Genomic DNA, 13,641 nt, shown 5'->3' on the forward strand with positions numbered 1-13,641 from the left:
GGCTCCAGAACCCCCGCGGCATTCCAGAACGTGGCCAGGATCAGCCAGCTCCTCCCTCCCTCCCTCCACACACCACACCCGAGCAGGAAGGGGAAGAAGGAGGCTGCATTTGCAGGCAGGAGAAGCACAGCTCAGACCAGCAGGTGAGGCAGGCAGGAAGGGGGCGGTAAACTAACTGCTCCTCATGTCACCTGAGGATTAGGCACACACATGTAAAACGAATACACTATGGACTGGTGGAACTACAGAGCTGCAACAGAGTTGATTTGCTACCAGCTCAGGTTCAAAGTGCTACACTTAGCATATAAAGCCCTTCACAACTGTGGGACCAGTTCACCTCTTGAGATCGTCTTCCTGCTGTGATTGGCAGAAGTGGCACTGCTACAGATGCCGTAAAATGCCCATTCCACATCTGTAAGAACTCTTATCTTTTAGTAAAGTGGCACCCGCACTTTGGATCTCCCTGCCTATCGATACCAGGCAGGCACCTTCACTGTACTTTTTTCAGCACCTGCTAAAAACTCCTGTTTAGGCAGGCCTACCCAGATATTCAGAAAAGTGATGCGAGCATTAACCTGTTTTTAATCTACTGCTATTTTAACTTTTCCGAAGTCCTAAATTATTGCTGTTAATTTTACTTCTTGGTAATTTTATTCTATCTTTCTTTTTGTAAACTAGTTTGAGCCCCACCCCCACCCCCCCAAAAAAATCTGGCAGTGTGTAAATACAGCTAAGAAAGGGCCTGGAGGATTTCCCAGAAGATCCTGCCAAGGGCATCACCCAACGCTGTCTCCAGGGCCATGCCAGCACACAAAGGCCCGACCCCGTGCTCATACCATGTGTGCATGAAAGGCCCATGCCCTTCAGGTTCTCCTACCTCATGTCTCTGGGTGGAGTGCGGGCCCCTGGATGCGCCATGGACAAGTAATCGGAGACGTCGATGGTGTCTTCCTCCAGCTCCCCTTCCTCCAGCTCCCCCTCTTCCAGCTCCCCTTCTTCCAGCTCCTCCTTCCGGATGGGTTTGGGGAGCCTGTTGTGCTCCAGGGACTGGATGGGCTCGCTAGGCTCCATCCTCCTCCAGCAGGTCGAGAGGTCGGCCAGAGACGGCCCGGACTTGGAGCGCCACCGGCTGCCCTCTGAGTACCACCGCTCATCGGGGCAGCCCAGCTGCTCAGCAAGGATGCGGTACTTTGCGGCATCAAAGAGCTCGTTTCGGGGACCCAGCAGACCCCAGCCCTGTGCAGAGGAAAGGAAAGGCGGTCAAGGTGGCTGGAAGGGGGGAAGAAAAGGGTGTTTTAAACCACTCAAAAGCTGCATCAGAAAGAAGCCGGACTTCTTTGTTCAGCTAGCCCAGTACTGTCCCAATGACCGGCAACTGCAGTCATCGCCACTTGCAAGCTGGTTCTTTCACCTGCCAATGTCAGGGAGAGCAACGAAGGACTGAATTGGGGGTCTATGGTTGCATGGTCTGGATGCAATGTCTCAGATTTCAGCAAGGACAAGGAGAAGGGGAGTAAGATGACTGACTAGCAGAGCCTTCCACAAACTGGGCTGCAATCACCATCAGGTGCAGTCAGGGCGGCCATGGGATGATTGGGCTAATGGGAGCCGCGGTCCAAAAGACCTGGAAGGCACCAGGTTAAGGGAGGCTGGTCTGGACCCAGAGCATGGCAGAGGAGCATTTCAGGCTCTGGAGCAGGAAGGGAGGGTGGGTGGGCAAGAGAGGAGCGATGGAAAGCACAGTTTCAAAGGCACATTGTTTTGTACAGATACATGGATTCAAGATAAGGGACACGGGTGGCACTGTGGGTTAAACCACAGAGCCTAGGACTTGCCAATCAGAAGGTCGGCGGTTCGAATCCCTGCAACGGGGTGAGCTCCCATTACTTTGTCCCAGCTCCTGCCAACCTAGCAGTTCTAAAGCACGTCAAAGTGCAAGTAGATAAATAGGTACTGCTCCGGCGGGAAGGTAAACGGCGTTTCCGTGTGCTGCTCTGGTTTGCCAGAAGCTGCTTAGTCATGCGGGCCACATGACCCGGAAGCTGGACGCCGGCTCCCTCAGCCAGTAAAGTGAGATGAGCGCCGCAACCCCAGAGTCGGTCACAACTGGACCTAATGGTCAGGGGTCCCTTTACCTTTTTATGGATTCAAGATGACATAGGTAAAAACAGCAATGTTCAGGAGCATTTGAGGAAATAAACTTTTTATGCCAGTATCAATTACTTCGTTTGAAAACCACTCCCCTTTACAAAAAAGGCACATGTTTCTTGCTCACCGTGGTTTTAGCATCCCATTGCTGACATTTCCTTCTGATGCTGCAGCCTTCGCCAACCTGGTGCCAGCGATATGTTTTGGACCACAACCCCCGATCGAAAAACCCGGAAGGCACCAGGTTAGTGAAGGCTGCCATAGTGCAACAATGCACATCTGTGAGCTGGCTGTTTGGTTGTGATAATACACATTGATTCATTCATTTAATGCACATTTTTACACGCAGACCACCAGAAGTAGGATACTGTGCAGGATTTGCAAACAGCACAGAAATTTGTAGGCGCGATGGCAGTCCATAGGACGGGGTGGGGAGAGGCAGAGGAGAAAGCTGGAGACACCTGGGATGAGAATTAATATCCTATATCCCTTTTAAATGTATTCGTGGGGACGGGGGTATTGTTTTGTTTGTTTTCGTTCTCACTTTTATAACATATATTGAATTTTTATGTCATGAACCTCCCTGAGATCTGCAGATGAAGGGTGTAATAATAATAATAATAATAATAATAATAATAATAATAATAGAGATTTGTGCCTTTGACACGCATGACCAGCATGGAAGCTTGACTTAGTTTTTGACAGCAACTGTCACTCACTGAATGTGATTTGAAGCACTGGTGGGGAAACAAGACTTCCCTTCCGCCTTCCTCTAATGTAACTTGGGGGTGGGGTGTCAAACAGAACAGCACCTCTTCCACTTCTGGCTTGCTGAACCCCCAAAGTTTGGGACGGCTACCATTACAGGAACGCAAATCCAAAACTGCCTACTGCAACTCACCTCTCAAAAGTCCATTTAATCCTACAGCACCGCCCACTGCCTGGCTCTGGATATGGAAGGCCCAAAACGGCAGAAAAAGTTCAGGGAACCCCCTGCAGCCAGAGGGCAAGTCTTCCTAGTGGTCTTTGGAATCATACTAGGTGTCTGTGTATATATAAGGATGTTGCTGGTAAAATGAAAGCAAGAATTGGCCACAGGGTGAGGCCTGAGTGCGTGAGAGGATGCTCTTTGACAGGGGCAGGAAAGGAAGGATGCCCCCCTTTACAACACCCCCCCCCCCCGTTCACCTTGAAGAGCTGGCAAGCAGCGGCTGCAGCCTGCCGCTCAGCGTCGATCTTTTTGGTCCCGTAGCCTTCCACTTCCACGTTCTTTGGCCACTTGATGAGTAGCGTGACTTTCTGCAGAAGGACAAAGAAGGCAAGAGGTCAGGCATACTGCTCGTATATGCTGCTTCTGAGCATCCTGTGCCTTCTTAACAGAGTGCAGCAGTCCACACAGCAAGCACCAGCTCTCCTCACATGCAGCTTCACCTTAAGAGACATTTTCACAGCACTGTATGAATGAATGAATTTTATTAATATGGTCACAGACCAACGTCAACACACACAATATCACAGATCATAAAAAAAATATTCATTTGACATTTATAAAATAATGCATGAATATAACAATGATTTAAATATAAAAATTAAAATTAATTATTAGCGTGCTCCCTGTAGTTAACATTTAGGGGTTTGGTCATTATGGGGTACCACTTGCTTCCTGCGATTGATTGCAGACACACAGAATTTGGCTACATTTAATGTAGTCTTGGGATTCTTGTCCTCTAGCAGTAGTTTTAAACTATGGTGTTCCGATTCTTTCCTGGACTTTTGCAAAACAGGTGTAATAAAAGTCAAACGTATATCCTCATAAAGACGGCAACGTAATAGTACGTGTAGAGCAGTTTCAACTTCCAACGAGCCACAAGGGCAGACCCGTGCTGTATATGGTTTACCCTCAAATCTGCCCTACATAGCACTGTAGAGTTGTGAAGGGCCATGGCGCTCATCCGATTCAGCCTCCTGTTACCATGTGTGTACCTGGGCTTACCTGTGTACCACCAGCACTCATGTATGTTCACATACACACTGCTGAGGGGTTTAGGATCCTTTGCTAGAGTTATGATGTGTGCTTCTTATGGAAGTGTGTTAACCCGTAATCTTATGCCCACAAGAAGCTCTCACACAAAGGAAAGCTAGGAGCTAAATGGCACCTCAAACCGAAATTATGGGCGCAATAATGGAATGTCTAGGTGTGCTTTTTAAATAACAAGAATACCAAGCTGAAAATGAATGAGCTAAAATATTATGTTCACATTGTCTAGTCCTTCCCCTGCCCACCTCCCTAATACTCTTAACAGGGTCTCTTCTCAAGTCTTCAGAGAGCGGCTTGAAGTGGGGAGGCAGAAAAAGGTCCTCCTTTCCTTCCACTCTGCAGTTTTAATCTGAAATCTTAGGCACAGTACTCCGCCCAGAGCTCAGAAACTGCTCACGCCAATGACATTCCATTGCAAAATGCACCTAGAAAAATGGGAGTTTCGAACACCGGGCAAGAACTTGCTTCCCTGCCACTTCCATCCATTGCTTTAGGTGCTTCAGACAGTTTACCTTTTTCCGTGGCCCATTGGTGTGGATATACACCAGCTTGTCTCTTGCATGGGAAATGCCAAGAGCTCTTCCAATGACGCTGTTGAGCAAATTTTTAGGCTGGGGAAATTCCTTCAGTAAATCTCTTGAATCTGAAAGAAAATTGTGGGATGGGAGAATTAACCTCCTGTCAAACTGAGAACACTTCACAAGACAAATGAATCATGCAATGCATCTGTCATCCATGTGAGGTCAGCAATGTCCAATGTTGCAGACGGCAGACTAAGCCTTGAGGTCCGTTTACCAGGATTCAAGACACCAGGAAAGAGGTGTCTTATCAAAACTCCCAGGGCTAGCTGCTCTTGGGGGCTGATTTACACAAACTACTGGTGCACAGTGAGCTTTTGATGTGTGGTGAAGGTGCATTGCATCAACTGGCCCTCTGCTTTGAGAACTCCACATGCTCAAACCACCTTGCACAAGCGTTTAGCTAGCTCAGATGTTTGAGCTGAAGACAGCAAAAACATCTTTAAAGTGTTCATACAATAAGAGCTCAATAGAAACCATATCTAGATAACAGAGATCAATCCTCCACACACACACACACACACACACACACACACACACACAGAGTGAGGCTATGGCAGCAGCTAGACTTGCCAACGAAGGAGAAGTGAAAGTGAAATTGACTCACCTCCTTGCATTGTCCTATCTAAGAGGAAAGCAAGAAGGAAAAGATCCAGAATAAAAAAAGGTTTGAGAAGGTGGAGCTTAAACAGATGGATATACCCCTATGGTACCTTCAGCGCCAACCCCATAAACTCCCAGAAAACAGAAGCTTATGGGTTTTCTTTTTAAAAAAATAAAATAAAATAAAATATGGTACCTTGACAAAGAGCAGAGAGTTCCCACTAAGAATTCCGCAATGGGGCCATTCATTTCAGGTCATTTCCCAACTTGGAAGTTCTCAATAGAAAACCAATCATTGGACACAATTTAGGTTTAAATGCAAGAACAACCTTCAAAATCCACAGCTGGGACCAACAAAGGTGTGGGAAGCTTCTGAGCTCTCCAGAAGCCTTCATCAGGCACAATGTTGTACAAAGCAGGTGGTGAGGGGAACAAGGATAAAAAGTACAAAAAAATATATAGATTGACGACGTAGCCAAAAGGTCAGCTTGTAGATCAGGATGGGGAACTGCATCTGCCCTGGCAAGGCACCCAGCAGCCCATCATCACCTGGCGGTAGAACACGTCAGAAAAAGTGTCATGTATTGGGCTTTGAAGCCACAATTATTAGTTGCTCCCCATCTCTGAGAACTCAAAAGTCTGGCTTGTAATAAGCCTACAATCACCAGCTTGGAAAAGAGTTTACAGACTGGCCTCCATCTAATGTTAGTACAGTAGTTTTTTAAAAAAAAATGTTTCCTCCTCCCCCTAATTCCTGCTTGCTCGAAAAAAAAGTTTTGGGGAACTCCAGATCTCGCCACAATTCTGTGGCATTTTGATTGATCATAATTAATATTCTGCACCACTGTGGACTTTGGAGTTTCCCCTTATGGACCAACACAACCACAGAGATCACCACCACACACCCAACATTTTTTATATTTGAAAATGCACTTTGTACTTTAAGTGGTGTGCTGTAGTGGCAGAGAATCTCATCTTATTCATGCCACCGACTCATCCTTTTTCTTAAGAGAAAAGGTGGGCTGCTAAAGACCTGCTAAACCAATATTTGCAAGGATTTCGCACTAAACCACAGCATCAAATTTACTCAAAGCAGCAGAGCAAATTAAACAGTAGCACAGATCCCATTGCTTCGACCCTGGCCTTCCAGGAAGTTACTTGGCATTGAAAACCAATTCTGGAGCTCAGAGGCCCCAGTAAAAGACAGTACCGGCTGAAAGTCTGCTCACCTTCCTGATCCTCCTCGTCCCCCTAAAGTCCAAGAGTGCTTCCTGCTTATGGGATGTTCTTTTAAGCCACACCCATGTGGGGGGAGCCCTCTAGAACAGAATGCGAGTGAAATCACCCTCTAGGGTGGGCCTAACACCTAGGGAAGCCCCTTGCTTCCTTTAGGCCAGGGGACAGCGAACTTTTTCAGCAAGGGGCCGGTCCACTGTCCCTCAAACCTTGTGAGGGGCTGGACTATATTTTGAAAAAATAAAATAAAAAACGAACGAATTCCTGTGCCCCACAAATAACCCAGAGATGCATTTTAAATCAAAGGACACATTCTACTCATGTAAAAACACGCAGATTCGGTGACTGTCCGCGGGCCGGATTGAGAAGGCGAATGGGCTGCATCCGGCCCTCGGGCCTTAGTTTGCCTACCCATGCTTAGGAAGCCGAAGCGAAGCCCCCCCCCCCCCGCCACCTTAAGGTTCATTTCTCGCTTGCCGGGGGAAGGTGGGGATGCGAGCACGTGCGGCGCGTGACCTTGACCGCGTCCAGCTCCGTTAGAAGCGCGCCGCCTCGTCTCCAAGTGCGGGCGGGAGAGGCGCCCTCAAAGGGCCGGGGAGGAAGGCCAGCAGGAGCACCGGCGCGGGGGTCTCATGCCCCTCGCCCAGAGCCCCCCACCCCGCTTCCATGAGGCCGGGTATTGAGGGGAGAGTCTCCCTCCGCCCGCTGCCCTGTCCCACCGCCGCCACCCGGCCTAAGGCGAGCCAGCAACCGGCGGCGCCGGCTCACCTTGGCGGCCCATCGCGTCGCCGTCGGCGCCTCCGTCGTCGTCGTCCTCCGCCTGCTCCGCGCCGGCCGCGCGCTCGCACAGGCCCCTCCGCAACGAGCGACGCAGCGCGGGCTGCGCTCGCCACAGCGGCCCGGCGGCGCCGTCGAGCAGCATCTGCAGGAGCCGGCTGGACGCCGCCATCTTGGAAGGAGGCACGCTCGCACGCACGCCGGCCGCGACGCAGGAGCGGGGCGCACGCGCACCAAGCCCAGAGGGGCGCCTCCGCCTTCCGCGGCGCGCCCCCTGGAGGGCGCCGGAGTGAAGCGCAGGGAGGCCACAAAGGCAGGCAGGCAGGCAGGCAGGCGGACTCAACCCAGCAGCAGGACCCCAGGCCCCGACCCTCCTCTCCCGAGCCAGGGGAAAGGTGCTTGCTGCTCCCTCGGATTTAGGCAAAGAGCTGAGGAGCGGCTTTGGTGGGCCCAGCAAGCCTCACCTCTCCCTTCACCTCTCTCTCCTGGCTTATTGGTGGGTGTCCTCATCATAGTAAAGGTAAAGGGATCCCTGACAATTAGGTCCAGTCATGGCCGACTCTGGGGTTGCGGTGCTCATCTTGCTTTACTGGCCGAGGGAGCCGGCGTTCAGCTTCCGGGTCATGTGGCCAGCCTGCTGAAGCCACTTCTGGCGAGCCAGAGCAGTGCACGGAAACGCCGTTTACCTTCCCGCCGGAGGGGTACCTATTTATCTACTTGCACTTGGACGTGCTTTCGAACTGCTAGGTTGGCAGGAGCAGGGACTGAGCAATGGGAGCTCACCCCGTCGCAGGGATTCGAACCGCCGACCTTCTGATCTGCAAGCCCTAGGCTCTGTGGTTTAACCCACAGCGCCACCCGCGTCCCTGTCCTCATCATAATGGGCTGCAATACCTGCAGTCTAAAAGGTGAAGCCCCCTAATTTTCCAGGCCTGTAGGATCTTAAAACACCCGTTATGCTATTGAAGTGTTGCTCCGAAGGGAACTGGAAGCCTCATGGCTTTCTCTCAAAAACTGCACAGATCACAACCACTTTAGATAGCCAGGGCTTTCAAAAAGACAAAAGAAACAAAGGTTGTCAAGAGCAGAGGTACAAGAATTCAGATGGCTGCCGCTCTGCTGGCATGGTTGGGTCCGCAGGAAGAGCCTGAATGTGGGTCAACAGTTCTGTGAACAAATGGCCTCTGCCAACGCCTGCCCGTTTTCTTGATGTATTGTCTGCCCGCAGCGCTGCTGCCTTGTAAGCAAAGCAGCATGGGGCAAATGATGCTGGGGCTTACAAAACAGCCCAGGAAAACTCAGAATGCTACAGCTTTGCTTCAAGGAGCAAGGTGGTACTGATCCAGTGGGAATTGTCCTTGGTCCAGAATGCTTTGTTGCTAGAGCAAAAGTTCACTGGATTGGCTCATAAGACAAAAAAACTGGTTTAAAATAAAGAGCCAGTGCTTTGCAAAAAAGTTATAAACATGGGTACACAAGCAGCTCTTCCAAGCAGGGAGACATGAAGAGACCGTGGCCCAGTTGAACTTACCTGCTGTGTGCCTATTCAACCCGTAATGAAGACAACTCTCCCCCATTAGGAAGTTAGCTTGAACAATGTGTCTTATGACACACAGTAACTCCCATCATATCCAAGGGTAATTTAAAAACACGTAAGAATGGGGGCTTCCCAATCTTAACATTGCCTCAATGCTCTGTTCTGCTCTTTGTCAAGCTATTGACTAAGTTCATATAATAATGCCAACATATGGAAATCAAGTCCCACCCGGTGCAAGAACCCTGCAGACAGAGAGAAGCAGACAACTGTGCCTGCTGACACTGGGCAAGGATTGGAGGGCAGGGTCATGACCACACTCTTGCCCTGGTGGGTGCAAGGCTATGCTGAAGTCCGTACCACTGTAGTCACACAAGCTGAAGTAAGGTATCACATCAAAGTGCGCAGCACAAGACCACAATGCTATGTGTAACACACATGAAGGGAGAACCAACACCGAGTTTTGTTGAGATACACAAGTGGGGGTCTGGAAAAGTAGCATGGGGGAGCAGTCACAAGGAATTCCAGTGCTTTAGGGTAGTCACAAGGTGGCCTGTTATGCAGCCAGACACCTTTCTCCTCACTGCACAGGAATGGAAAGGAGGGGACAGACCTAGGGGTTACCCAGGGAGGGGGCGCTAGGAGGCGGCGGGGGTGTCAGTGACAACCAGACTGTGAAAAGCTGGTATCACTGGATCAAGTGCATCAATTCTGTTAAATTAATTAAATAGCTTTAATTGGATTTCAAATAAATGTGGTTGGGGGAACAGGTTAACGCTGCCAGCAGGGGCGTCTTACCCACAGAGGCTAGTGGCGCCAAATTCTGGAGGGCATCAGGGAAGAGCCGGAGGCTGGACGTGGCGCCTCCAGGCATCAGCTTGCCACCCTCACCTGCCTCCGCATGCCACGCCCAAGCATTGCCACGCCCGGAGGCTCCCATTTGCCATGGCTACCGTGGCACGAAGCAGCCAGCAGAGTTGGGAGGTGTCGCGTCCAGCCTCTGCCTCTGCCTCTTCCCTGCTGGAGGAGCCGCCAGCCCCGCCGGCAGCGCCGTCTTCCCTAAAAAGTCAATAACTCTGGGAAACGGCGGGGCGCCGGATATACTTAAGACAGCCCTGGCTGCCAGGAATGTGAGTACTCGCCTTAGCCAACCAGGTTTGTACAAAAGATCTGGTAGACAACTGCCATTGGCCCCGGTCAGCAAGGCCATACAATGACGGGGCTGATGCAAAATGTCTGGTAGGCACCAGGTTGGCAAATGCTGGCAGAAGCGCTGCTGCTGCATGAAAACCAATGCTTCCCTTGTGCAGCTGCAAGGGGTATGGTCCAGTTTGGCCACTGCTGGGTGGACTAGCTGTGCAGCTGAAATGGCACCTGTGTTTCTGCTCTCATTACTGTTTTCAGGTGACATGGACAGTTTATAACTTAGTGCTCCTAGTAACAAATGAAAGGGGAACCTCTCTGCTTATCCCAGACACCATAAAAAGGTACTTTGGTGGCAGCATGTGGTGGCACACACACTAGCAAACGAAGCCCTTTTCCCCAGCCTAACAACTGAAGGAAACACTAAAGGAGTGAGAGAGCTTCCCAAAGCAGGTGATTACTAGGAGCAGGGGAAGAGATGGTGGGTCTATCCCCGAGGGATTATGTAAGGAGGGCAACTGCGTCTGTGGAAGGAGACTGAGCAAAGAGTGAGGCTAAAGAAATATGGCATATGAGGGAGAGAAGTTGGAGGGAGCAGGCTGTGGACATGGAATGGATCAGCCGTCAGGGTTGGAAGGATGGACCAATAGGATTCCTTCCCTCTCCACAGTATTTCTAGAGAAAGGAACCAGGTATGTAAAACACAGCAGTGAAAAGAATAGCAGCTGCAACCCCATCTTTGACAGGAAGAGGAAAGAGCTAGAGCACAGTAACAGAGAGCTGAAGGAGAAAGGTGAGATGATGGACAACCATCTACACGAGTCTGGCTAGTGGTTTGTCACGGACAGCTATACAAAAGCTTGCAGCTCTGAGCACGCAACGTGTAGGAAAGATGCCAAAAATTAAACGGTCTCCTTATTTGAAGTCACAAAACTTTTTATTAAGCAACATAAAAGCATTTTAACAGCATTTAATTTCTACATTTTGTCCTGCAGCCTGGCAGGTCAGGCTAAAGGCATAACTTGCCACTCTCGTCTCAAAAGAACCAGCCATGGTTGAGCCTTTCTGATGCAGACAGGAAGGTAATTTTGCTGTGTTCCTCTCCCATCACAGGACCACCATGGAGTCCATGACAAACCACTAGCCTTGTTCTGAGGACTCCTGCCCTGCTTGGGGTCTTTTTTTCAAGCTCTGCAGTTGATTCGGCCACTGCCAATGTCATCATCGTGCCAACTCACCTGACAAGTGAGCCAAGTGTGCGTTTAGGAAAAGAATCCTTGAATGCATTGCTCTTGGTGATGAAAATTTGCAGGGTCTTTATGCCAAAGGGCTGCAAAGGTGATAATAGTACTTCACCGGGCGGACACAGTAATCATCTCTCTTTCAGCCAATCCCAGGAATTCTTTATTCCTGCGTGAGCACCTCGTTTTAAAATCAATGGCCAGGAGCTCAGAAAGAACAACAAGGATGGCGGATGGCTGGAGCAACTAGCGTGGAAAACTAGTAATGAGCTAAATGGAGAGTTTGGTTAGGGAAAAGAGGAAAGAGACAACATGATAGAAGATGAGAACATGTTGTACAGATGTTGTCAACACCAAGGACAGCGGTCTCACTAAGGTGGTGCAAAGCAGCACAACTAAGAAAAAGGGATATATGAGGTTTAAAAAGGGGGAACGTTCCTATTTCAAATTGGATTGGGGGTTGGGGAACACCAAAGCCTAATCTAATGTGGATAACCAATGTAAAGGCTAGATTGGACAGAAAACTGGATTTGCAGGGTATGTGAGTTCTATATAAGCCATGACAGTTGAATGCCACCCACATCATTGCAGAGAGGGAAAGGGCCACTATCAAATTAACTACTGGAGATCTGCAAAAATGTGAATTGTTGAATGTGTGTCATTATTAGCTTGAGGCCAATTACATGCTCATGGGCAGCTTCAGTAACAAATGTTTTGGTTGTGCCTGGTTGAAATGAGCTTTGATGTAACATATGCAAAACGCACCTGGGATCATGGACCAATTCATAGCCAAAGGCATGAGATGATTTTCAGCTCAACAATGACCCACAACTTCTTTATCATTTTCTAGGTAGTACATCTGACTACGTCCTAGCCAATGCTGTAAGCCAAAGATGAGGAACCTAAAGCTCTTCAGATGTTGCTGGATTCAGACTCCCACCATCGCTGACCACTGGCCATGCTGGCTTCTGGAAGTTGTAGTTCAACAATAGCTGGAGGGCACCAGACTCCCCATCCCTGTCAGAAGCTCAGCATGAGGACCTGAAGCCAGTGTGAATAGACTGGAAATTTCATTCACTGCCACAGGGGGAAGCTCAAGTCTCACAAAGGTCTGTTGTGACTGAGAAGAGAACCGGTTCTAGAGCTTTTCCCCCTAGTCATCAAAAATAGTGATTCCCTCATGCCATGACCCACCCTATGTCCGGCCAACTACCTTCTTACCTCTTCTACATGAATTCAGGGAGAACATCGCTGGCAGAGCAAAATGGTCCAGTTCCTGGAAAAACAAGAGGGAGAAGAGATAGGAGAGATGAAATGTATCAAGGAGAGTCTAACAAATTTTAAGCAAAATAAAAAAATTTGTTCCAGTAGCACCTTAGAGACCAACTAAGTACAGTGGTACCTCGGGTTACATGCGCTTCAGGTTACAGACTCTGCTAACCCAGAAATACTACCTCGGGTTAAGAACTTTGCTTCAGGATGAGAACAGAAATTGTACTCCGGCGGCGGCGCAGAAGTGGAAGGCCCCATTAGCTAACGTGGTACTTCAGGTTAAGAACAGTTTCAGGTTAAGAACGGACCTCAGGAGCGAATTAAGTACTTAACCTGAGGTACCACTGTATCTGAAGAAGTGTGCATGCACACAAAAGCTCATACCAATAACAAACTTAGTTGGTATTTTGTTTCAACTGCGGCAGACCAACACGGCTACCTACCTGTAACTAAAATTTTAAGCAACCGTCCAACCAGAACTTGTATGTAAATATTGTGTTTCTGAGGGAGATAGGAAGCCAAATGCCTCATCCTCACATGTAGTCAGGCTTATTGGCTGGGGTTTGTCAGCTTCCTTTCAACGACCTTCTGGGAGGAGGTTTTTCTATGAAACCAGTCTTTTCAAAATCGCAGGAGCCCAAGGACGCCATCATCTCAGCACATACATCTCAATTCCTAGTGGACTTCCCTCTCCTCATTACAGAGATCCTTTAAAGAGGGAGGTGATGGGGATTGATGCTGGGATTTTTTTTCTTTTGTCCAACTACTCAGCCATGCCCCATCCCAAGTGCAAAGCTCCACATTAAAAAAAAATAATGTTTAACTTGGTGACACATTTCCCTTTTAGAACTTTAACTAGAAGCAGCAGTGCTTATTTGTGTTTGGTAACCCCACCCCCCATTTGTACCCATGAAAATCCCTCCCAAGTTCCTAGTTGGTGCTAAAGAAAACATTGGGGGAAAGAGCAGTATCTCAGTGTAAGGAAAGTGTTAAACCCGCCTCCCCACTTTGCTGTGGTTCTGACCCCATCCCAGCTGCTATTTACAGTTTGAAAAGCCAAGCAGCACAGTT

General features: G+C 49.1%; 1 protein-coding gene and 1 long non-coding RNA gene across 9 annotated transcripts in view; one reads left to right on the plus strand and one right to left on the minus strand.

Annotated features, from left to right (window-relative positions):
* DHX30 (DExH-box helicase 30) overlaps positions 1-13,641 on the minus strand; it is a 30,541-nt gene that overhangs the window by 14,188 nt on the left and 2,712 nt on the right. For 2 of the 8 annotated variants that reach the window (XM_083466649.1, XM_083466650.1), the window contains exons 1-5: positions 7,372-7,564; positions 5,372-5,389; positions 4,699-4,829; positions 3,337-3,447; positions 878-1,236 (exon numbers count right to left, since the gene is read on the minus strand). In XM_083466649.1, coding sequence (XP_083322775.1) covers positions 878-1,236; positions 3,337-3,447; positions 4,699-4,829; positions 5,372-5,389; positions 7,372-7,552 — 800 coding nt within the window. In that variant the 5' untranslated portion in view covers positions 7,553-7,564. Of the gene's footprint in view, positions 1-877; positions 1,237-3,336; positions 3,448-4,698; positions 4,830-5,371; positions 5,390-7,371; positions 7,594-12,519; positions 12,575-13,641 lie in introns of those variants that run through there. The other 6 variants (XM_083466653.1, XM_083466654.1, XM_083466655.1 and 3 more) reach the window with 5 other exon arrangements.
* On the plus strand, positions 59-12,668 carry LOC310689533. Its single transcript, XR_014517455.1, has 2 exons — positions 59-143; positions 12,149-12,668. It is a non-coding gene; the product is annotated as an uncharacterized lncRNA (long non-coding RNA).

The sequence above is a fragment of the Podarcis liolepis genome, assembly GCF_965112155.1.
Source record: "Podarcis liolepis genome assembly, chromosome: 12".
NCBI classification, from domain to species: Eukaryota; Metazoa; Chordata; class Lepidosauria; order Squamata; family Lacertidae; genus Podarcis; species Podarcis liolepis.